At 51.4% G+C, this 23,040-nt stretch overlaps 9 protein-coding genes across 9 annotated transcripts; 3 read left to right on the top strand and 6 right to left on the bottom strand.

Moving 5' to 3' along the window:
- Positions 1-1,363: 1,363 nt before the first annotated feature.
- On the top strand, positions 1,364-4,744 carry PG998_011467 (FAD/NAD(P)-binding domain-containing protein; the record flags this gene model as incomplete). Its single annotated transcript, XM_066878283.1, has 8 exons — positions 1,364-1,491; positions 1,553-1,649; positions 1,706-1,748; positions 1,821-2,264; positions 2,337-2,870; positions 2,944-3,629; positions 3,712-4,393; positions 4,485-4,744. The coding sequence occupies 8 exons, from the start codon at positions 1,364-1,366 to the stop codon at positions 4,742-4,744; spliced, it is 2,874 nt and encodes a 957-aa protein (XP_066727337.1).
- A 2,049-nt stretch (positions 4,745-6,793) lies between these two features.
- Positions 6,794-7,849, top strand: PG998_011466 (uncharacterized protein; the record flags this gene model as incomplete). The annotated part of the gene is made up of 1 exon (XM_066878282.1): positions 6,794-7,849. The coding sequence occupies one exon, from the start codon at positions 6,794-6,796 to the stop codon at positions 7,847-7,849; it is 1,056 nt and encodes a 351-aa protein (XP_066727336.1).
- A 222-nt stretch (positions 7,850-8,071) lies between these two features.
- PG998_011465 (Short-chain dehydrogenase/reductase SDR) lies at positions 8,072-9,079 on the bottom strand (the record flags this gene model as incomplete). Its single annotated transcript, XM_066878281.1, has 2 exons — positions 8,072-8,280; positions 8,362-9,079. The coding sequence occupies 2 exons, from the start codon at positions 9,077-9,079 to the stop codon at positions 8,072-8,074; spliced, it is 927 nt and encodes a 308-aa protein (XP_066727335.1).
- Positions 9,080-10,454: 1,375 nt separating this feature from the next.
- PG998_011464 (uncharacterized protein) lies at positions 10,455-12,108 on the top strand (the record flags this gene model as incomplete). The annotated part of the gene is made up of 3 exons (XM_066878280.1): positions 10,455-10,995; positions 11,073-11,571; positions 11,643-12,108. The coding sequence occupies 3 exons, from the start codon at positions 10,455-10,457 to the stop codon at positions 12,106-12,108; spliced, it is 1,506 nt and encodes a 501-aa protein (XP_066727334.1).
- A 577-nt stretch (positions 12,109-12,685) lies between these two features.
- Positions 12,686-13,615, bottom strand: PG998_011463 (alpha/beta-hydrolase; the record flags this gene model as incomplete). The annotated part of the gene is made up of 2 exons (XM_066878279.1): positions 12,686-13,036; positions 13,124-13,615. 2 exons carry the CDS (start codon positions 13,613-13,615, stop codon positions 12,686-12,688), a joined length of 843 nt encoding a protein of 280 aa, XP_066727333.1.
- A 574-nt stretch (positions 13,616-14,189) lies between these two features.
- Positions 14,190-16,205, bottom strand: PG998_011462 (uncharacterized protein; the record flags this gene model as incomplete). The annotated part of the gene is made up of 6 exons (XM_066878278.1): positions 14,190-14,554; positions 14,638-14,858; positions 14,982-15,227; positions 15,315-15,452; positions 15,652-15,686; positions 15,789-16,205. 6 exons carry the CDS (start codon positions 16,203-16,205, stop codon positions 14,190-14,192), a joined length of 1,422 nt encoding a protein of 473 aa, XP_066727332.1.
- An 891-nt stretch (positions 16,206-17,096) lies between these two features.
- PG998_011461 (uncharacterized protein) lies at positions 17,097-19,174 on the bottom strand (the record flags this gene model as incomplete). The annotated part of the gene is made up of 5 exons (XM_066878277.1): positions 17,097-17,355; positions 17,403-17,614; positions 17,716-18,573; positions 18,674-18,961; positions 19,037-19,174. 5 exons carry the CDS (start codon positions 19,172-19,174, stop codon positions 17,097-17,099), a joined length of 1,755 nt encoding a protein of 584 aa, XP_066727331.1.
- A 526-nt stretch (positions 19,175-19,700) lies between these two features.
- On the bottom strand, positions 19,701-21,098 carry PG998_011460 (ankyrin; the record flags this gene model as incomplete). The annotated part of the gene is made up of 1 exon (XM_066878276.1): positions 19,701-21,098. The coding sequence occupies one exon, from the start codon at positions 21,096-21,098 to the stop codon at positions 19,701-19,703; it is 1,398 nt and encodes a 465-aa protein (XP_066727330.1).
- A 70-nt stretch (positions 21,099-21,168) lies between these two features.
- Positions 21,169-22,208, bottom strand: PG998_011459 (uncharacterized protein; the record flags this gene model as incomplete). The annotated part of the gene is made up of 3 exons (XM_066878275.1): positions 21,169-21,199; positions 21,257-21,300; positions 21,687-22,208. The coding sequence occupies 3 exons, from the start codon at positions 22,206-22,208 to the stop codon at positions 21,169-21,171; spliced, it is 597 nt and encodes a 198-aa protein (XP_066727329.1).
- Positions 22,209-23,040: the final 832 nt, after the last annotated feature.

Here is a 23,040-nt window from a genome sequence, read left to right as displayed (position 1 = left end):
GGTCTTCAGTGATTTAGCTACAAGCCCACGCTCTCTGAATTTGTCATCCTGCAGGCTGACTGTATGACGGTCGGGTACCCGCACAGTAGGCTCACAAGTGCCGAACATAATCACGTCCAGTCGAGGAATCTATTGGAATAGCTTAGGGCTCGGCTGTCGGAGGTTGAGAGATAGCCTCGGAATCCGAATCGGGGGATTGTCTATTTTCATGTGTAACTCAATGGTTCAAGGACGGCTACCTTGCGTCATTGTCGAGGAGGAATATGACAAACAGTCCTGATTCTCTCGAGTGGCTTCCAATCACAGATTTTCCGACCAGGTGCTAGCAAACTTCATAGATAGACATGTCTAAATACCTATAGATCGTGGCGATTCTCGGCACTCTTGATCCGACCTTCCGAGGACTGATATCTGCTCTCACTGCCATTATGGTCGGCATCTGTAACAGCAATGGTGTCAGTGCAGGTTCGAACGCATCAGAGCCCTTCGCGGCTCTTTGATAAAGTATATTCGGGTGAGTAGACTCTGACGTGTCGTTCATCCAGATTACCATCCACTTCTGATATACACGTACTCCCAGTGGCGGTCACCCACGTCTAATGCCGTACAAGGCTGAGATCTAACCATTTGAGATTCTTGCAAGACGCTCAACACATTAACTTAGTTAAGGTAACTGTGTGCCTTTCGGCCCTCTCGAACTCAATGGTCCCTTTTCAGCACTGTTTATCTATCAAATAACGGGCATTATTTTCCGAGTGAATATGTTGGGATTTAGGAAGCCGGTGACGTCCATGACACATGATGGAGGGCTCTTGTTTTTCAATTGACCGGAGAAAATGAAATCTAAGCTATGGTGCGTGAATTTAATGGGAAACTGTGAACGCAAATGGGTACTACGTTGGTGTTAATGAGATCACTGGGTTTCACGTTGCCCGGGAGATTAGTGACCCCCCCCAAGCTGCAGCTTTTTAGGACTTCCACAAAGAAATAAGCCGTCTGAAACTCCAGTAACCGAAGTCGCGGTGCGAAATGTACGATGAAACTGTGGGATCAAGGTAATAAGGGTCCAATGATTGTAGCCGAGTTCAATGGCAGGTCGGATTCCGTAAAATTGTGATGCAGCTTACTGTGCAGTGAAACACCCGAATATCCCCCCTCCCAAAATTTTATTCCCCGAGACTTGCATCTACATCGACTAGAAATCTCCGCGTTGAAAGATTGGTGTCTGAGTGGATGTTTATTTATAAGGTTGTATTGCGTAGCAACTTCTGGTCGTGGACGAGAAGCGCGTAACAACAATCATTGCACTCCCCATTATCTAAGATCTATCACACTTTCTTACAGACTTGATTCACAAGTGAACATGGCAGGCATCCCCCAGAAGTGCACAGTTTTGGTGGTTGGTGGTGGTCCTGGGGGCTCGTACGCATCCGCAGCCCTCGCGCGAGAGGGTATTGATGTGGTCCTCCTCGAGGCCGAGAAGTTCCCGAGGTTGGTCCAATCCTAGCGGCTACATTGTGATTGGATGATGAGATTTAACGAGAGCCACCAGATACCATGTTGGAGAGAGCATGCTTCCCTCGATGCGCCATTTCCTGAAATTTATCGATGGCTATGAGAAGTGGGATGCACATGGCTTCAATATCAAGGTGAGAGAAAGAAATGTGCCGTTTAAGAAGCTGATGATTCTGACTCCGGGCCAAAGAAAGGAGGCGCGTTCCGCTTAAACTGGTCCCGGCCTGAGACCTGTACGTCCCACCCAGCACGAGAAGATAAAGATTCGCGAGGCGAAAGCTAATCCAGTGCCTCTTATTCGACAGACACCGACTTCATTGCTGCTGGAGGAGAAGGAGGTTACGCATGGAATGTAGTCCGTTCCGAAGCTGACGAGCTGCTCTTCAAACACGCGACCGAGTGCGGCGTCAAGACATTCGATGCGACCAAGGTGACATCGATTGAGTTCAACTCCCAGGGTCAGAGTCACAACGGAGACCAGGACCAGACAGGATCCTCAGATTCCCGAAATTTGGGACATCCTGTATCTGCCACATGGAGTCGCAAGGACGGAAGCACAGGAACCATCGCAATTGACTATCTCGTGGATGCTTCCGGCCGAGCTGGCCTAATCAGCACAAAGTATCTCAAGAACCGACAGTTCAACCAGGGTCTGAAGAACATCGCCAGCTGGGGCTATTGGAAGGGCGGTGGTATGCACGGTATTGGTACACACAAGGAGGGAGCGCCTTATTTCGAAGCCCTCAAAGGTACATATCATCTAGACCCATGATATCTCTATTTGGGATAACGGTATCTATACTGACGGCGACTTCTTCTAGACGCAAGTGGCTGGGTTTGGTTTATTCCCCTCCACAACGGCACTCATTCGGTGGGTGTCGTACAGAATCAGGAGATAGCGACCAAGAAGAAGCGAGCCATGACCGAGGGCCAGAGTTTCTACCACCAGAGTCTCGACCTCGTTCCGGGGATTAAAGAGCTTCTCGCCAATGCAGAGTTGGTGTCAGAGATCAAGTCGGCCTCAGACTGGTCTTATAGTGCTTCGTGCTACGCATTCCCCGGCGTACGCATCGTAGGCGACGCCGGGTCTTTCATAGACCCCTTTTTCTCCTCTGGCGTGCATCTAGCACTTTCCGGAGGCCTTTCAGCCGCCACCACCATTGCCGCCGCGATTCGCGGTGATTGTGATGAAGAAACGGCGGCGTCGTGGCATGACAAGAAGACTGCCGAGAGCTACACCCGCTTCCTTGTGGTCGTCTCTAGTGCATTGAAACAGATTAGGGCTTCGGACCAGCCCGTTTTGCACGACTTCGACGAGAAAAGTTTTGAGAGGGCGTTCGATCTCTTCAGACCTGGTGCGTGTGCTGTCCGCTCCTATACCCTTTCCACATTTACCCTTAGTAGCTGACGCGAACCTATTTACTTCAGTGATCCAGGGTCAAGTCGAAAGCGACGCCAAGGGCAGCCTATCCCAAGCCGAGATTTCCAAGACACTGGAATTTTGTTTCAAAGCTTTCGCCCACGTCTCATTCGAGGAGAAAGAAGCGCTTGTACAGAAGCTCAAAGACCTGGGACTCGACGGTGATGCATACGATGAGAGCAACCGCCAGGCTCTTGCAGACCTGGAGAAGAAGCTGACGGCTGAAGAGCAGGTCATCCTGAAAACCATCAAAGGCAGGCGAATGGTGCGGTCTGAGGATTCGCTCAACATCGACAACTTCACTCTGGATTCAATTGATGGTCTTGCTCCCCGGTTGGAGCGCGGCAAGCTGGGTCTGACCGTCGCCAAGAAGGCTGCTGTCAAGTTCACAACTATCGACAGGCTTTCGTACCTAAATGGCGAGGCCAGGGCTGGAAGCCGCGGCGCCCAAAACGGCAGTGCTGGTACCAATGGAAACCATGTTACCAATGTACATGGATCTATGGACGGAAATCACGTCGCGGAGGAACATGCCGATAGCTCCAACCGCATGAAAGATCTCCTGGCATCCATAGAGCAACCCACTTCAGCAACACTCGATGAGTTTAACAGGCATCGCTTGATGTCTTCGCTGCATGAATCAGCGGAAGAGCTCGAGACGCCTTTCGACACCATGGCGCGTCTCGCCAATGCTGTAAGTCCGGCGCGTTTGCAAAGACCGAGAATGGCATACCGTTGCATGCTAGATAACTAATTTATTATGCTTTGCGTCTCAGGGTCGTCAAGTAGCACTCGTGAAGCTTGGCGGAGACCTCGGAATCTTCCAGTCTCTAGCCAAAAGCAAGACGCCTCTATCCTCGGCTGAACTGGCGGAGCACAGCAGGGCCGACCCTGAGCTTGTGGGCCGCATCACGCGCTACCTGGTCGCGAACCGGCTGGTGGGCGAGGCCGGGCCCGACCGCTACGTTGCGCGGAGGGCGACGCACGCCCTGGCCGACCCGTGCATCGCAAGCCCCATGCGCTTCTTCCACGCCGTCAGCAATCCCTCTTATCAGGCCTTGCCAGACCACCTGCGCGAGACGGGCTACCGTAACCAGGCTTCGGGCTCGGCGCTGCAGAAGGGCCTGGGCGCGGGCGCGGAGCAGGGGCTCTTCCCCTGGCTTCGGCAGCACCCGGACGTTGCGCGGGACTTCCAGAACCTCATGGGCGCCCCGCGGGAGGGCAACGGGTGGAACGTTGTCCCTCTTGACGCGTCCGTCAGCGCCGCTCACCGAGGCCTGATGCTTGTGGATGTTGGCGGCAACGTGGGCCAGCAGGCCCGGCTCCTGGTGGCCCAGAACCCCGAGCTGGCCGGGCGCATTGTGGTTCAGGACCGCGAGGAGATTATCAAGAGTGCTCCAAAGGCGAAGGGCGTCCAGCTAATGGCGCATGACTTCTTCAAGCCGCAGCCCGTCCAAGGTAAGTGACAGTCCCGCGATTCAAATAAGAAAATAGAAATGAAAAGGCCAACAGAAACGCTGACTATCCCACCCACCCCTCATTCTCTTAGGGGCGAAGTACTATTATTTGAGAGCAATCCTGCACAACTGGGATGATGACCAGGCAGTGGACATTTTGGCCAATATTGTGCCTGCCATGTCAACCGACTCGCTAGTGCTGATTGATGAAGTCGTCATCCCCGAGGAGGGCGCCCACGTCTGGTCCGCAGGCCTGGACCTGCAGATGCTGACTCTCTTCGGGGGAGCGAGCGTACGGCAGCTCGATGGGACTCCATTCTCAAGCGAGCAGGGCTTCGGCCCGTTGCGGTAAAGAAGTATGCACCGGTGATGGAAAGCTGTGTTATCTTTGCTGCAAGGGAATGATGACTTTGGTCTGAAGATGGCACCAAGAGATTACCGCTGATTCAATTTATGGGTAGGGGAAAAGGAAGGAGGTATTTTATTGAATGAGTGATGTATCCAATGAGCGATCAGAAACTATCAGGCTTGCTCACACATGCTTGACGTTGTGTCACCACCTCCGTTATGTGTATCACCAAGTTGCAGCTGAGCTACTTCGCGCACAGCCGCGCTGAGTTGGTCATGGAGAAATGAATCTCTTTTGCCGTAAACGGCGCTTAACAGTGAGGAAAATGAGCTCTTCGTGTCGTTCCCAGCTCCTGGCCCAGTCGTCAGTCCTGGCGAGTGCAACATCTCGCTCATGAACCCTCCTAGCTCCTGTAATCTACTTCTAAGGATTTGACCGATCAACACTCTCTCGGTATTGCCTTCGATGGGGTGGTCTCCGAGGAGTAGGGGAGCGCGCCTCAGTACAAAAGTCTCTTTGGCCCGTTGTCCGCTTTCCGCTACACTACCACTGACTGGGCAAGCGACATCAGGGTCGCTTAGTGTGTAGACCCGAATGATTCGTCGGTAGCTGGTGATAACCTCGGCGCAGACGACTGTTAGTAAGAGTTGTAGGTGAGGCGCGGTGAGGCAGGAACAGTGGCGCAAGCCTCGTATGGCCCGCAAGGCTGTCTGTGTGGTAGAAAGCACTGAGTCTACCGAGGCTTGGGTCGTCGCGGATGTCGAATTACCATGACTTTTCATGAGGCAAGAGGGGGAGCTCTCAATAATCGATGTAAAAAAGCCAGTGGCCACCGTAGTACATGATGACCCCTGGGAAGGAGCTTCGCAGGTCGCCGGTGAAATTGTTCCAGTAAATGAGTCTGGTACCAAGGCCGTAGTAGGGGGCAGATTACCCTCCGGGATCGCGTATGCTACAGTAGCCCACGTATCGTCCTGCCACACGAAGGATGTGCCATTTTGCAGCTCCTGTGACAAGTCCAAGTCCATATCCAGCAATAGCGAAGTGTTTATATGCCTCCTCTCATCATGATCTTCGTGATGTTCCATATTATTATACCAGTTTCCGGGTAAAAGAAAATGGAATTAAACTTATCATAAGGAGAGTTTGAGACAAATACCTTATTAACCTTTCTACCCAAATAAGTGAACATTATATATAGAGAGGTTAGAATTACAAGCTCTGTGGTATCTACTGACGTGGTAGTAGCGAAAAGGAAACTGGGCTGTGGTACAAGACTACGCTTACGGTAAGCAATACATTACGACACACATACGTAAATACTCTCTCCAACAATCAATCCAATAGTCACTTCGCCACTTTCACATATCGCATCCAGCCGTGTCACGGAACGTCGTACATGGAATCCGATTGGAGTTGGTAGCTCCGGCTTACCCGTAAGAAAAAGGGGGCGTGGCAAAACATCGGTTTTTAGGCTACGCTGTGCATCCTTACACACACACCCACCCCGAACCCCCACTGAGACAGTCAAGCCAATGCTACCCTCCCAATGTCGCGTGGTACCATCGCAGTGGCGCGCTTACCGGTTGTACGGTTGCCTTACCAATGGTGTTTGTGTTTCGCATCCTTCTATCCACGCAATCGTCGGCGTATTTGACAATATAGATGCAGATGAATGGGAGGTCTCAAAGCAATAGCAACTGTCTTTTGGTGTGGCTGGGGCGCAGTCCAATCATAGCCTGCCTGATCGATCTCCGTCAGGCTGGACACTCCGTTTGTGACACTTCAACACGGGAGGCATCATCCATCTTCTTTATCTTACATACATACATACGTACATGATTGTTTGCAACCAACAGCATAACTATCTATGCTTACCAACGAGCGTATGCGAAAGAAGTAGACAAGAGACGGCCGTGAAGATCACTCCATGGAAGATACGCCGTACCAACACCTTTACTTGTGACACATGGTATATAGAGATATCTCATAATTCCTACCTGATTATCGCACGATTCATTGTATCTTTGGCTTTGGTGAGCTCTGTTAAAAATGGACCCCGGTTCTTCAAATAACCTTCCCCTTTCCCGGAAACTCAAGGACTCTTGCGACCTCTGTTCTGCCTCCAAGGTACGATGCGAAAGGGGCAAGCCAGCATGCTCTCGCTGCACTAGTCTGAACGAACCATGCTTCTATAGCCCTGCCCGCCGCGCTGGTCGTCCCCGTAGGCCACGTAGGGAGAAGCATTCAGAACAGGCGCAGAGTCAGCAGCAGCAGCAAGATCTGGAATGTCTGGTTGCTTCAATAGGACATGGAAATCAAGAAAGCGATATTCTAGCGGAATTTGACTGGGGCAGTGATATAAGTTTCGACGACACCATCTCGCCTGGGGCCCAAGTTCGTATACCACCATACGCGTACGCGTGTGACCAACCCGAGCGCGATTCTTCAATCCCTTTGGTCAGCGAAAAAGACGCCATCATCAGGATGGACTGTGCTAGAACAGCGGCACTAATTCTAGAAAGACTCGATCCGGCTCATACAGCTCTTACGGGGTCACATCTTCCCAAGCCAGGGTGCAAGATAACCGAGGCGTGCCAGCAGCTCCTTACAATCCTGGTCTGCCCCTGCTCCGAGCAGCCCGCTGTCGCTCTCCTCGTGTCTTCCGGTTGCATTTCCCTGATGGATACGGCCCTTCGCCTCGCTTGTGGCCACGAGGCCATGTCACCACCCGTAACCAACACTACCGCGGACAGCCCGGAGTCATGGTGGACAGGGGCCATGAGTGACGGCGACAACCTTCAGCATCAACACCGCCCATATCTCAATAAAGATCCATTCCAAAGGTTGAATCTCCCATCGCCGCTGCAGCCAGTGGCTTCAATGCGCGGTCTGGTCAATTCCGAGGAGGTCGGAGTTGAGAGTCTGGCGAAGATTGCCAAGGTCGTCTTGCGGTTTGCGGAACGATATGCTGTGGAATCCCACAACGTGGAGCAAAAAGGTGGCAGTTGGGCCCATACGATCAGGTTGGTTGAGCCAATCGTTGCCTTGCTTCGATCCAAGTTGCAGTCTGTCACTCAAGAAGTTACGATGCAATTGGTCTTGTAATGTTTCGTGGGGTGTTTTGATTATATAAAGTTTCGTCTCTTTCAAAGAGACTATAGAAAACAAAAGCATAAAATCCTAACGCACACATTACTTATTGGCACTAAAGACCTCTCACGCAGTAAACGGTGATACTAGACAGATATCTTCTACTTGTCTACTTCACAAAGGAATTCAAAGCTTGGTCTTTGAGCGAGCCTAATAGTCTCGCGACCACCAATCTTTCTATGGGCGTTCCAAAGACTGGCCCGAGATGTAACGCGGAAACCCTTGGTAACCCAGCCAAAGTTCTCCAGTCCCTGGAGGCCCGCCGACTATTTCTTTCTCCCGGCTCTTAAGTTCTTCTACGTCCCAAGAAGCGAAGACAATCTTGTTGTTGAGGAACTTCGCCTCGGCCGACGCTATCCAGACCAGAAAGTTGGCTGGAAGAGAAACTATATTATTGAAATGTCAGCACGTAACTATTTCTGGTGGCAAGTAAGGATGATTCAAGTAATGGCTGTCTCTGCACTCACTGTCATCAAATGCGAAGGGGAGCTTGGTTGTCTTAGCCAGCTGGCGGGACATGTCTGTGTCCAAGAAGCCTGGGTGGATGTGATGCAGACGCACGTGGGGGTTTTCGGTCGCGAATACCTGCAGGAGCTTGACAGCCGCCATTTTGCTGCTGACGTAGGCACCCATGCCGGGGAATGGCGGGAATAGGATGCCGGCAGTGGTGAGGTTGAGCAGGGTGATCTCACGCCCCGAGGCGCTGTTTTTGTTGGCACCCGCGAAAGCCTGGGCTAGAGACAGAGTACCAACGACTGTGGTCTTGTATCCATCCATGAAGGTGGCTGGGTCTGCCTCCATCAGGGGCACGACGGGGGCCAAGACGCCAGCGCAGTGAACGAGGATGTCGATGGCGCCCTGTTTGGATGCGACGGCGTCAAAGACAGCTCGCAGCCCGGGCGCGTCGCAGAGGTCAACTTGATGAGTTTCTATGGCGAGATGGCCATGGTGCGATTGAACGAGCTTGGCCGTCTCGGCCAAGGCATCCGATTTTCTGCCGAGCAGGACGAGGGACTTGGGTCCAGAGGTGGCGAAAGAAAGTGCGGCAGCACGGCCAATACCTCCCGAGGCGCCAGTTATCAGAACAACTTTGCCACTGGTAGAGAGAGCAGGAAGGGCTGGATCAATGGCAGGATAGCCAGCGGAGTATGTCAGCTTGGTGTATGAGGGAGTTGGCGATGCCATGGCGAAAGATGTGCAAAGGGCAAGTGGAAGAGTGGACGAGAGTGATGGGGGACGATTCTTCTGAAGAGTTGGGGGAGACGCGAACTATACTGTATGTGTCTAATAGATATCTAGCCGTCCTTGCGTGTGTTACAAGACGCCCGTTTGTTGGGCTTTGTGAAACCTGAGGACATACTAGCCAATGGGAGGATTTAAGGTCAATTTACGACAGGTCACAGTGCTATCTTCCGTAAGCTTATTGCATAATATTGCTTGATCCATATCAGCTACATAGTCCCAAAAACCATTGCGTCTCAAGTTACACGGCAGTTGCTAAACTATGTCATAAGCTTGGCACTCAGCCCCCGCTTCCCTGGCGACACCCCATGAGGGTGTACTACAGCGTAGTACACCACAAGATGTATCCCAAGTCAGGTTACAGTAAAATCTCGTTGTCAGTATTTAGGCCGCAGCCTGATGTCAAGTAGTCTCGTACTTTTGATGCCATAGCAGTCACAAGACAAGGCTAAAACGTGAAATATCTTCTCTCCAATACGCCACCATGATCCTTCGGCCTCCCACGAATGACTGAACTCAGGCCGGTTACTACTATCGGGGAATTATTTCTTAGTCAACATATCACACCTAACCACATCAGCTCGAGGTCTTGTGGTCCCAACAGATCGGGTCAGGCTTGACGGAAGCTAGTCTCGGCGTGGCCCGGTTAGTTGACCCTAAACAGACGCGCGGCAACGACACGTGCAAATACCATTATCCTCATTCTCAAATACTGGGGTTGGTGGCGACTATGGCCATCCACCTACTTTTACCCCTGTCACCTAGAGCACTGCCGTGGTCTGAAACGGACCGTACAGTATTGACATGGAATATAAATCGGGGGCAGATTGGGGCTGAAAATACTATTAATCCTGTAAGATCCAACTCGCTTGTCATTCCTAGGAGGTAGTTTCTCGCATTCTCAAGGAGGTAAGCAACACCTTAGATACCACAAGACGATCACATGGACACACAGCTCAATCCTACCATCAGCCACGATATCTAATTTTAGTGAGTTGTTCTGGTCTCGAACTTGGGGTCCAACGTAGGCTTTCTACAAGGCGAGAGGCACTAATGGCCTGTGACCATATGAGGTATGCGATGACCCGGTCCTCGATGTAGAGTCTTTTACAAAGCTTCGATTATATATATATATGTCAAGACACGCCACGAACCCAAACTGAATGCCTATTCATCAGTATTATTCTGAATATTGTATACATCCTTACTCTTTCTTTAAGTATAGATTCATTACCCGCATACTTCTGTCTCCATTCTTCTTTCTTGGTACTAGCTTCCAAGTCTACCTAGATCCGCAACAAATTTGATAAAGACCCCTATGATGTCTCGCTTATTTTGGCGTACTCTACTTGCTGCATTGCCGGCCGCTGTTATCTCAGCAAATCCGCCATGGTCGACGAACTCGACGTACCTGACGAACTCGACCACATGCCAGACTATCAATTACCAAATTCCCGGCCGCGTTATAGCTCGGGGTACAATAGGCTATGATGCCGCTCAAGGGTCCTACTACAGCGGCCAAGAGCGCGAGCTGATGCCTGACTGCATCTTCATGCCTACCACGGCGGAAGAGGTCAGTCGGTTCGTCAAGACCATGGCGAAGCGCGAGGGCCGCGATACTCTGTTCGCTATCCGCAGTGGTGGCCATACAACGTGGAGGGGAGCCGCCAACATTGACGGCGGCGTAACCGTCGACATGCGCCTCATGAACCAGACAGTGCTAAGCGATGACGGCAAGATGGCCAGTCTTGGCTCTGGTGGCAGATTCCATGATGTCTATCACCAACTCTCCCCACATAACCTCACCGTTATGGGTGGCCGGGTTCCGAGCATCGGAGTCGGAGGCTTTTTAAGCACTGGTAAGCTTCGCTACATGAATTCATGATACTCCGGTTATACGACGGACTGACCCGTTTTGACTTTTTGTATCTATCAGGTGGCATGACATTCCTGTCACGAAAATATGGCTTTGCCTGTGATAATATTTACGGCTACGAGATCGTCCTTGCCAGTGGAGAGGTCGCCTATGTGACCCAGGCCTCCCACCCCGACCTCTGGCTAGCCCTCAAGGGCGGGATCAACAACTTCGGCGTCATCACGCGCTTCGACGTCCCCACCTTCTCCTCTGACCTCATGTGGTACAACCTTATCAATTATGAATATAACGACAGCGTGCTGGCAGCACAGGCCCGAGCCTTTAGTAACTTCATGGAGCCCGCACGGTACGACCCTGGCGCCATGATGGGCATATTCCTAAACTATGCGGGTGGAAACTTTACTGTGTCAGACGCTTTGTGGCACATCAATAATGTGGCGTCGCCGCCTGTCTATGACGAGTTTACCAAGATTCCCAATCAGGGAGGTGTCGCGGAGCTTGCCTCCGTTGCGGACGTTGTGGATACATTTGGCGCAAATATTTTGCCGACGACCAGCCGGTAAGTCCATTGTCTATGCTTGTCAAATTTGCATCCAGAAGTGGCGGGACTTGGCTAACTGACCGGTTTAGCGCTTTCCAACTCGACTGGTCATTCAGGAACGCCCCTGCGGACATGTACATGGAGGTTATCAAGATCTGGGAAGACCGGGTTAAGCAGCTTAACGACGTGAAGGACATATTCATCGAGTTCCTGCTACAGCCGCAGTCTGTGACCAACGGTACCAACATGTACGGCCTGGAGCCGGGTCGGACGGACTACGCCATGATGCTCATGACGGCGACGTACGGCGACGCGCGCGACGATGCACGCGTACAGGCCACCGTGACGGCCATAGTCAACGAGCAACGGGAAGTCCTGCGGCGCCACGGGCTCCTCATTGACTTCGTTTACCCCAACTATGCCGACGCCTCTCAGGACCCCTTCAAGACGTGGGGCGCCGCTAATGTCGCCAAGCTCCAGGCGGCGAGCCACAAGTATGACCCCCACGGTGTGTTCCAGAAGAAAGTCCCTGGTGGTTTCAAGCTTTTCAAGTAGCCAACAGTTACAGAGTATTTTGATTAAGCATTGGTTGCTTTTAGACGGGGTTTAGGTGATTTTGGTCACACCTTAACCCTGGTAGTTTGAGAGGAGGTCAGTTTGAATGAAGGGGTGAGGAGGTTATTTGCTTCTAGATACTTCGTGATTTCCTCTGTGTGGCACAATACATCTCGCGCGTGAGAGAGACTGACAGGTATTTGAGGAATATTAGGTTCCTCTCGAGGCATTGTGAGACAATGAAGGGTTCCTACCTTAGGATCACATAGATTCCACTACAGCCTCAGGGGCATTTGCTATACTGGCTTTCTTTCGGTTGATGTGACTAACAGTACATCGCTTGTTGTGGTCTAATACAACCTCTCTACGCATTGAAATTAAAGAAGAAGAAATGAATAGAAAATATTACTTGGTACAGGGGCTGTTTTGAAAACGACGAATCCAAGAAGATGATATAAGTAAATAATAACCAGTGTTTTATTTAATATGTGAGTATATGCCCCGTCGTTGATTCAACGTACAGCCCCTCGACTAAAACGTCATACCTCGACAAATTTATGTATCTAGTAGTCCGTACTCAGACAGTGCACTTCTTGGACAGAAACTCCTGAGCAGTCTCTACCACACCCTGGGTCCAGCTTAGATGGGGAGAGTGACCGGCACGACATCTGTAAATACTGAACTCTCCAGTCTTTTCAGCCTGCATTGCAGCCATCCCTTCCTGGTACTCCTTGGGCAAAGTCATGTCGCCCTCTAGGACAAGGTAGCCACAGGGCAAAGAGGAATAGGCATCGTTGGTGAGTTTAGTGGTTAGGATAGGAGACGCGGTGAGAGTAGTAGCCCACTCCTTGGCCTCGTTTTGATCCATGTCGTTGAACAGGAACTTCTCCGGCTTGACCATGGTACCAAGCCCAGAGATACCGTGTTTCTATCAAACCACGGATTAGATTAGCCTTAAAGGGCTGTGCACGAGGCCCATAGCGTCTGCCATAAGGGCGTGATTAAGAGTACCTACATGGAACTCCATAAAGGGCGGCACCACAGCAGTCCCATCCTTGGGCTGGAAGAAGCTGTGGATAGACTCGCCCACGGGGATGACGAATGCTCCCATATAGAGAATGCCGACGATGCCACCTGGCTGTCCATTGGCATTTCGAGCCTTGAATTGCAGCTCAGGTCGAGCTGCCTGGGTGGCGACCCAACCCCCAGACGAATGTGCAACCAGCAGGACCTTCTTGCCCTCCTTGAGCACAAGCGGCTCGAGGATGCTAAGGACTGCCTGGGTATCCTCATCTCCCTGGGGATAGCCTCCAGCAGGTGGCTCGCGGTCAAAATCGGGTTGGTTGACGTCGCCCACGTTCAGCTTACTGAGATCGGCCGTGGGGAGATGAGGGCAATGGGCGTCCATTCCTACACCCTTGAATGCGTCGAGAAGACGCCCATAGGGCTTAGGTGAGTGATAGGAGCCGTGGCAGAGGACCACGGCGATATCGTTTGAGGAGGCCATGATTGATGAAGTAAAATGATGTGCTGGAAAACGAAGATGGCAAAGTGGGCAATCACAAATGTCGAACTTTGTCTGGGTATGGGTAGCTTGTGGCTATAATTTCTCGGAAATCAATGGCAATATTTGATCTCTTGAAGGCGAAATGGTCGTCGGGGGCAGAGGAAAGGCGAAATGCTAGAGGAGCTCCTCTGCTTGTTCTGGACAAGCCGATGGCCGGCTGGGCGAACCAACAGGAAATTGGCCCGCCACTATTTGCGGCACAGCGCTGCAAGAGAGGGGGTTCAGATTTATCAGACTCGGAATACTACCTACCCCCCATTCTTGGTATCCACATCCACAGCACGAGCATAACTACCTGTTGGAAATGCTCCGTGTATCGAGATATCTTGGAAAGACGGTATTGGCACTGTCCTGGTTACAAAGATGGTGATTACTGAACAATGCGTGGCCTGAACTTCACCCTGGAGGACTATGCGCCTGCTGAGGGGAGCAGCTTGTTTCTCGTCAAGATGCAAAAGAAGACTGACGGGTATACTTCAAAATGAAAATCATCTTACGTCTTGCGAGTGACGTCTCAGATGGTGAAACGGAAGTTTGGATCTTCCAATAAGATACAATGACCGCGATCAGCCTGTCGGTTCTTCTTCCTGAAATAAAGAGTCTGGCCAGCAACCAAGACCATCACGAGGATATTGCAGACCATGCAACTCAGAAAGCCCGGTAGATACCTCGGTTGGTCCTGCGCCCGAAACATAAAAGCGCCAGCAATGCCGCCGATTCCTCCAATGCCCGTGAGCGCCGCGGAGCAGAAGGCTCTTCGCCACTGGCCGCGGATGTTGTTGGCTTGGTAAGCCATGACGGACGGTATGCAGGAGTTGGTGCCGCTGATTGTAACAAATACACCGAAATACTTGACCCATGGGTTCTCGACGAAACCCACTAGAAAGCGAGATGCCGTCAGTATTCTGAACTTCGCGACGGGGGCATTGACATAAATAAATAGTATGAGGGGCAGGACTCACTAATAGGCAGGCCGATAAGAGAAACCAGAGACAAGAACACCAAAATAGGGCCGCGCTGTTTCTTGCGATCTCCGTACCAGTTGACCCCATACATAACGAAGATGCTGGCCGCATAGGGCGGTGCCCCGAGACACTGAGACATGGCAACGCTGAACCCTAAGTTGTCTCGTAAAATAATTGGCAGGGTGAAAGCAAATGCGTAAGAAACGGTCGTGACGAGACTGATGTTCCGAGTTAGCCTTCTCGGTCTGACTTGATGCCTTGTTCGACGGGAATGAAACAACGCAGAATGGAGCTAGTATTACAAAAGCCGAAAGAAAAGGGGTTAACCGAGATCAACTCACAAGAGTATCAGTGGAAACACGTAGATGTACCACTCGGTGGCTGGCTGCAGGAACCGTTTCCAGGTGAAAGCCTCGGACTCGGCGTCGCCTCGGTCCTCCTGGAGTCGACCGATGAGGAATGTTAGCTGCTCCTCGGAGAGAAACCTCCATGACCTCTTCTCCTTCTCCTGGTCTGGGAACCTGACGAGGAAGAAGACAGAGAAGATGGCAATAGCGCAGGTCATAACTCCCTCGATGATGAATATCCTTTCGATGGTAAGTAATAGCTTAGTACGAAGTAGTTATTCGTTTCGGCAGGGTCTCTTCTTGAACTGTCCGTAGAAAGGTACTCACCAGCGCCAACCACGAAGGCCGGCATTCCCTTCCAATTGTTGTAAGCCATATGCCAGTATACCGGACAGCGCAGAGGAAAAGCTGCCGATCCCGTAAAACAATGAGTAGCGTCTTGCAACCTCGTCTACAGTAATAGCCCTATTAGTACACGTATAGTGTTGGAATGCGACCGAAGATATATTGGAAAGGGGCATATGAAAAAATGACAAAGGCGGAAAGACTCTCACATCTTGTATACCAGCAAGACATCAAGAACAGACAACCCGGAAAGAAGCCTGCCTCCAGTCCTCCAAGTAGGAGGCGTAGTGGGACCAATGTATGCCAATTGTGTGCGAACCCGAATCCGATGATGACTGCTCCCCATGCGACGCACTATCCCACGAGCCAGGGTTTGAAACGTCAGCGCTGCTGGCTTATACACAGATTGGGATTGATGCGCGAAGTTGGCATGTATAATAAAACGACGCAACTCACAATGGCGGGAAGGAACAAGCGGGGCCCGAGACGGCGGCATGCGATGACCATGACGGGCTGCAGCAAGATGTAGGTGATGAAGAAGGACATGTTTACCACGTTGTAGCCGACACCGTGCCGCATGTCGAGATCTGCCAGCATCCCCGCGATGGCCGCGTTGGACACGTTCTTGCGATCCATGAGCGAGATGCCGTACATGAGCCCGAGGGCTGGGATGAGCCGCCAGTCGATTCGGTGCCGGACCCGCGCCGCCATGTCCTTGTCTTCGTCGCCAGACCGCTGTGGCAGGGGCGCCGTCGGTGCAGATTCAGCATCGGCGGTTGACGACGCATGGGACACGGAAAGTTCCAGCTTCTCCGTCACCACATCACCTTCCCTGGTCGACATTACTGCGTGGCTGTTCTGATTAGGTCCCATATTTTTTGGGTGGTAAACTTCATGTTCCATAAGAAATTCAAGAGCCTCAACCGTGAAGCAAGGGATAAAGCCAAAAATGTGCTTTAGACGGGGACCGCAAAGATATATATACCGATAGCAACTGTACGGCTCGCATATGTGTCGGGGCATGTCACCCGAATCGCACATAGTTCATCCGAAGACTTGGGTCTTATTTCTGCATTCGTGGTCTCGTGTCGTATGGAAGACGTGCAGGTAGTCCCCGCTAGGGGGCTTGGTAACCTACCCCGAAAAGGCGTCATGCTTGGGACTCGGAAGTCACCTGCTAGCCGAGTCAGTAATAAAGTTGGCACAGCTTTAGTGTCTCGCAGCATCTTATCTCAATGATTCCCCAGTCCCCAGCCCCTTTCTTCTTTTCTCCCTCTCACATTCATCCTCTAATAAAAGTCTTCTCCTTTTCTTTCCGCTCGATGATAGGCAGTCGAGGCAGCTATAAGCTCCATTATCCCATCACCTCATGCCTCGGAATCACAATGACGATACCTTAGTGCATAGCGTATACTACAGGAAAACAATTTACCCCGCAAAGCCAAGTTCCCGAAGGCACATCGGAGCTGAGCCAAGGATCTAGGCCCAGAGTTCAAGGTGGAGAGAAGGACGAAGCCAAGATGTGTGTTGCGGGGAGAGACCTGAGGAGAAGTGCTACGTAATACAACTCCAATGCCACAGTCACAAGGCAGTGAAGTTTCTCATAGCTCAGTCATGTTAGTATAATAACACTTCATGATTCCATTGTCGAAGGATGATCATTGTACGTAATTAGAAACGAATGTGGTTCTGAATCATCCGGACCATGTAACCTTGTACCTATATTTACTATCGTTAAGCATTTATGGTATACTATACTTAAGGCTACAACACATTACCCACTTGCCGTTTTGCCCACTGGAGTCGTATCTCTTTAGGCCTATTCATCTGAAGTGTGAAGATCGGCTGACTGTCTTGGACCAAGCCCAACAGTCGCTGTTTCGCTTGCAGCATGGTCTCACCCTCGCCAGGAGCAGGCTCAGCGGTACACTTGCCGAAGAGCGTCGCGATAACAGACACGAACTCGACCTGCGACATCTTCTGGCCGGGACACTTGCGGGGGCCGGCGGACCAGGGAAGATAACTGCCGGGGGAGGGGTCACGAAGACTGGCGGCTCTCCGTCTTGGGACCCGGGTCGGAGCCAGCGTGACGGCTTGAATTCGAGAGCATCCGAGCCCCAGGCCGAGGTCGATGTGTGCAGAGCCATGATGTTGATGTAGACAGCGCACGGGGCTGGTACGATGAGGGGGGTCGCCGGAGACTGCGCCGATGGGATTGTCTGCGTCGTGGCGATCGAGCGCATCACCATGGTCACAGCAGGGAAGAGACGAAGTGTTTCAAACTAAGGCTCAGGAGTTAGCTTATGGATTCTCACGTCTCAAAGGGCTTCAGCGTCTTCAAAATCATGCTGGAACCTAAAAGTAGAGAAAGATCATATCTCACCATTACAGCGAGACAGCGCACGAGTTTTGGGAAGGTCGTTGAATAGTCAGGTAGCGACGCATCTTTCGACTGGCCCCCTTGTGGACTTCTCAGTACGGCGTCTATCTCAGCCTGAATCCAGTTCTGCCATTCGGGGTAAGCTGCAAGTAGGGTGATGGCATAGCCCAGTGTGTTCGAGGTGGTGTCGAAGCCGGCAGCAGTGAAGATGAACAGGTTCCCCGCGATTTCGTCCTCGGTGAGATACAATCTACCGAAACTGGCACTATCAACTTCCAATCCCTTCTCCCGAAGCGACGTGGAGCTTTGGTTGGTAGCTTTGGCCTTCGCTTCGTCTGAGAGTCGAACAAGTGTCCTCATTATAACATTCGGGGGATCTTCCGAGGCCACAGTCATCATCGGATCAGCCCCATCTGAGCGGAAGCTTCTTCGACGCTCCTGATCAAGCATGTCCCTCGTCAGGTGTGGCAGCTGGTCTAGTGCGGCTCCCAGCCTTCGCAGGTTCAGAGGCATGATCGGGAGACCCAGTATACTGGAGGGAATAAAAGCAGCCGCCAGGAGGAGCTCTGTACAGAGGGAGATAGCTTCTACGTAGGACATGCCAGTTGAAGGTGCGCGGGATGAGGATGGGAGGGCGAATGGAGTATGGCGACCATAGGCGACGCGTGTGAGGACATTTATGGCGACCGCTCGGAGGCCAGTGACTGTTTCAGCGGATCCCCCGGAGGAATGAGAGCAATGTAGAGCATCAATCAAGGACGATGCTTGTTCTGTACTCTCTTTCCAAACGCCTGGGCTAATCCGCTCGCTGAGCGCTGAGGCAACGATACGTCGTTGACGGGACCAAGATTCATCGCTGGTCTTTGAAGGTTAGTATTAACGCCTGATATGAAATGAACCATCTTTATCATTCTCCGAAGACACATGAAAAGAGAACTGAAAAGAGGGTGTGACAGCATACCGTTACAATGTTTGGGCCCAGCAAGCCCATTGTGTTAGTGGTGACATCTGGGTGGACAAAATCTCGTCTCCTGGCAAGTATGGCAGCCGCCATAACAGGGTCGGCTGAAATAAGCCGATTAAGTCCTGTAGTAACGAGAACAAGGGCCGGACCAAGGCGCTCGTGGGCGGCGCTTTTGTCATGAAACTCCCAGCCCCATAAAGTGAGTTGGAAGGTGCGGAAGGAAGAAGCGGGAAGAAGGCAACGGAGAATGGGTCGGAGTGGTTCGGAGATGATGGCAAAGACGACCTTGGAGCAGGTTAGCTGTGATATTACTTGGGCGCAGGGCTAGTTAGGTTTCATGCTGAAGGGCGGTTGACTGACGCTGTCGGGGTTGTAGGGGCATATGACGATGGGTAAACCCATGGACCGGGCAGCATCATAGTTACGTGCAAGAGTCCTGAGGTGCCCTGCCACCCATAGCAGCGGTATAAGCACAAGTCCGGCGTATAGGAGACCCATGATCTTTGGTGCGAGATAACAGTTCTTGGTTGATGCAGTCCAGAATTTTACTTAGGGGCATCAAAGAACTAATTGCTACTTGAATATATACTGATATGCTTCGTTAGAAAGGAAAACTTACGAGTGTGCATAGCCAGTCTGATAATTCATGAGACCCGGTTTGGTGCGTATTCGTATTCCGATAGAGATGATTGGCCAATTTGCTGTGGATAAAGATACCAGACTGCCCAGGCGAGTAGTTGTATTGGTCTCGTAGTGAAGAGTGCAAGGATCTTCGGTTTAGATCAAGACTATGTACAGGGCATTTCATAGACAGCGGGTCTCTGTCCCACATTCACGAAGGCAATGTGCCGGATGCATAGCTTCCGGGTCGTAAGATAGGTACTTTCTCCCCAAAGTCGCTTAGTCTTCGCACTTCGGTACTACACGTACGACAACGTTCTCGACGTTCTAGTACAACACCATCCAGAATACGTTACTGTACGTCTATCCCTGCCCTAGTCCACCAGGTCGTCGAACAGTTATCTTATTTATATTCCCTCAGGATCTTGGCCATCGAACTCAAGTCCTCATTTTCCGCGACATCCAGTGCCTGGCTCAACTGATCCTCGTCTGCTATAGTGCCCATCTCTAGCAGTAGCCGCAAAGCAGTCTCATGTTCTCCTTTGATCGACTCAATCAAAGCATTGCCTACCTCGAAACTGTCCTCGGCGCCGTGTTCAAGGAGAATCCTCACAACATCGGGGTTGCCATAACGGCAGGCCGCCTCGAGTGACCGGGACCCAATCTGTGCCCCGTTTCTGAGCAAATACGTAAGCACGTCTGCGTGTCCACCGGCGGCAACGCAGCTGACGAGTGCCTTGTATCCGTATTTGCTGTCGTCGACCAGTTGATTGGTGTATCTGAGGCGGGCTCCAAGCTGGACTAGGTGTTTCATCATGGCCAGCTCGCCGCAAATAGCCGCCCGGCAGAAGTGCGCAGACAAAAACTCGCCTTGCGTTTGAGCTCGACGTTCGGCTCTAGTTGTGGGCCACGGCCAAGTGTATTGAACCAAATAGTCTTTGCAAACTTGGTAAATTCGGTCGAATATAGGTATTCTCATAGTGCATCTGAGTGTAGCAATCAGAAAGTCCTGGTACCCTCTGTATGCGGGTGGCACACAGATGTATTCGAATGGTCGCAGGCAAATGTCAATGGATCCCATCTGGTTGCCCGCACTCCCAAATTGTATACCATATCGACGTGCACAGTACAGTCGCTTTGGGTGTATAATTCCCAGCAACGTGCGAAGCACTTCGACGTGGCCTTTGAACGCCGCAATGTCCAATGGGTAGCCGAAGATGGGGCGGGGTGGCTCAAAAGACGCCGCTTCATGCCTATCAACCAAACATGGACAGTCTCTTATTGTAGCGTACAGCTTCTGTACAAGAGCCACGTCGTTTGTAGCAGCAGCAGCAGCAAGTAGAGTTTCTTGGAAATCCTCATCCGAATCGCGGATCGGTGCCATCCGTTTGTCCGGCGTGAACAAGCCCTGGTACCACAGCATGGACACGTTCGCGTCCGGGGAGAGTTGGCAGAGTTCCCAGAGGCAGTCCTGCACAGCCTCGTGGTTCTCGGAGACGGGCTTAGCGGTGCGAATAGCCACGACACGCTGCGCTACCCGGCGAATAAGACGTAGCTCCCGCGAGGCCCGGTTGTCGGCGCGTCGAAGCTTGTGCATGAGAAGCCTGGGCCAGAAGCAGGAATACGCAACCCTCGGATGGCCGTCAAGGATACCTGATTCTATCATAGCCTCGGTGATCTCGCGGTTCCATGACCGATTAACAAGGCGTAGACGTACGGCGCGGTTGACACAGCGCGCCTTGGCAGCTTCGATGGCAATAAGACGAACAATCTCAGGGGGCATATTAATGAAGCCGTCCATGGTGGGGGGTTTCTTGTATCAGAAAAAAATGCAATGTCTGCTGAATGGGAGAAAGAGCAATCAATGTTGACTAGGAGATGCTAGGGTCGAGGTTGGTTTGGCTTGGTTTATTTTAGGCGGCAATGCGGCGTGGAACTGACAACAACCAACGCACTCACTCTGGCTGTCGCCAACAACCAGCCTGCTGCGCCTCAGATCGGTCCTATAGATGCAGAGCTATTCCGTCTTCTAAACTCCACGTAGACTCCACCACTCCACGCATTGGCACACGACGTTTTGCACTACTCATTGGCGCTCTGCACCATCAAACACCCCAGTGCTATGGTGGCCCCTATTTTCAATTCACCGCCTACTTCATGTGGACTGGTCAACGTTTTGATATTTACTACGAGCCTTTGTTCTACCACTTAATTTCCCTCACGCTTGTTTCTTTTGCACTGTTCAACGTAATGCTGTCAGCTCATCGGAAACGAAACCTTACAAAACATCTGGATCCCAGTATGTTTGCATCCCCTTATGTTTCTTCCTTACCTGGGGTCTATCACTACTCGTGTCACTACTCGGTGATGGGCGTTGGCTTTTCGCTACGATTGAACTGTCCATCCGGCCTTCTTCGCCAATGGTATCAAGAGCCCGCTGAATCTCCTTCAAGCGGGAGCGTGCCGCCCAATGAAAGATATTTTGGACGCGGCTTGTCAAGTCGCGTAGGCCTTTAGGTCCCGCGCTGAAACCGAAGTCTTCGATCGGAAGCATGTAGTATTTTCCGTCAGGCCCCATCCACGAGACGTATAATATGGCTCTGTACTGGTCGATGAGAAAGATGAAGACTGCATTGCTCACCGTCTGAGTATCATCGTACTCCCACAATTTGTCGTTCAGCTTGTTGATCATGGAGACGCAAGTAGCAGATGCGCCCATGCACTGGTTCTCTCCTACGGAAAACCCGCCGTCCGCTTTGTACTTGACGATAAGGAACGGGAATCCGAGACTTCGGCTGTCCACGCGTCCCATTTCTGGGTCGATTTGCCCGCCAGCGAGTAGTTGCGCTTCGGTAAAGTGTTTCGTTGGGGATCTACCTCTGTATCCGTAAACAAAGTCTGGTATCGGCATGGAGATTCCATGTTTCCGGTCGTTACAACCTGGAACGTAGAGGCGCGTGAAACTTGGCTTGCAGTTTTTCTGCAATTGATATCCATTGTTTGGTAGGAATACGTTATCTTGGAACCATTCAGTTATGTCAGACTCCGTGGCGTCCCCACTGGACTGTAATATTCTCAGAGATTCCAAATCTGCAGACATAGTTATCTTTGAATTCGGTGGTCTTTGTACTCCTCTGCAAACAGCAGAGACTGGAAGCGTGGTCTTCTCACTGTCGTAAGTGAGGCTAATACCATGTTTTTTCAGATGCTTCGATCGATACTCGAGCCTCTCTACAAGGCGTAGCTGACTACTGGGGACGGTTTTCGACGCCGTGACTAAGTCACGGGCACCAGCACTCTCCATTATGTTTTGGGATGAAGGCACCGTTGGTGCTATTAATCCGTCTCCTATATGGTCTTGATCCAACGGCTCTGCCTCCGTACAAGTGTATACTGGATCAGGCAAGAGAGGAGGAGTGCCTCTAATCTTAGTGGGAAGATTTTCTATCCAATCGGTAACATGACTTGAAACGCTCTCAGGGCGGAAGCGTCGTTTAGACGATGATGCACGATATCCAGTATCTTCGTTCAATCTATCGTGAAGTGCTTTTGGTGTCTTCAGATGCCTTTGGCTTGTCTTCCGGTCTCCGTCGGTCTTCCGGTCCATTTTACAATGTGAAGCAGAACCGTTTCCTTTGGAAACCCTCGAGTCAAGGGAACTTTGTCGACGGGTTGTTACTGGCATGATTTAAATCAGCGACAACAAGATAATAAATGGTTATTCAAATTGGATGTTTAGAGGT

The sequence above is a fragment of the Apiospora kogelbergensis genome (genome assembly GCF_038363985.1).
Source record: "Apiospora kogelbergensis strain CBS 113332 chromosome Unknown utg000007l_segment0_segment0, whole genome shotgun sequence".
NCBI lineage: Eukaryota > Fungi > Ascomycota > Sordariomycetes > Amphisphaeriales > Apiosporaceae > Apiospora > Apiospora kogelbergensis.
The sequence above is the reverse complement of the archived record's forward strand: the minus strand, read 5'-3'. Positions and strand labels throughout refer to the sequence as shown.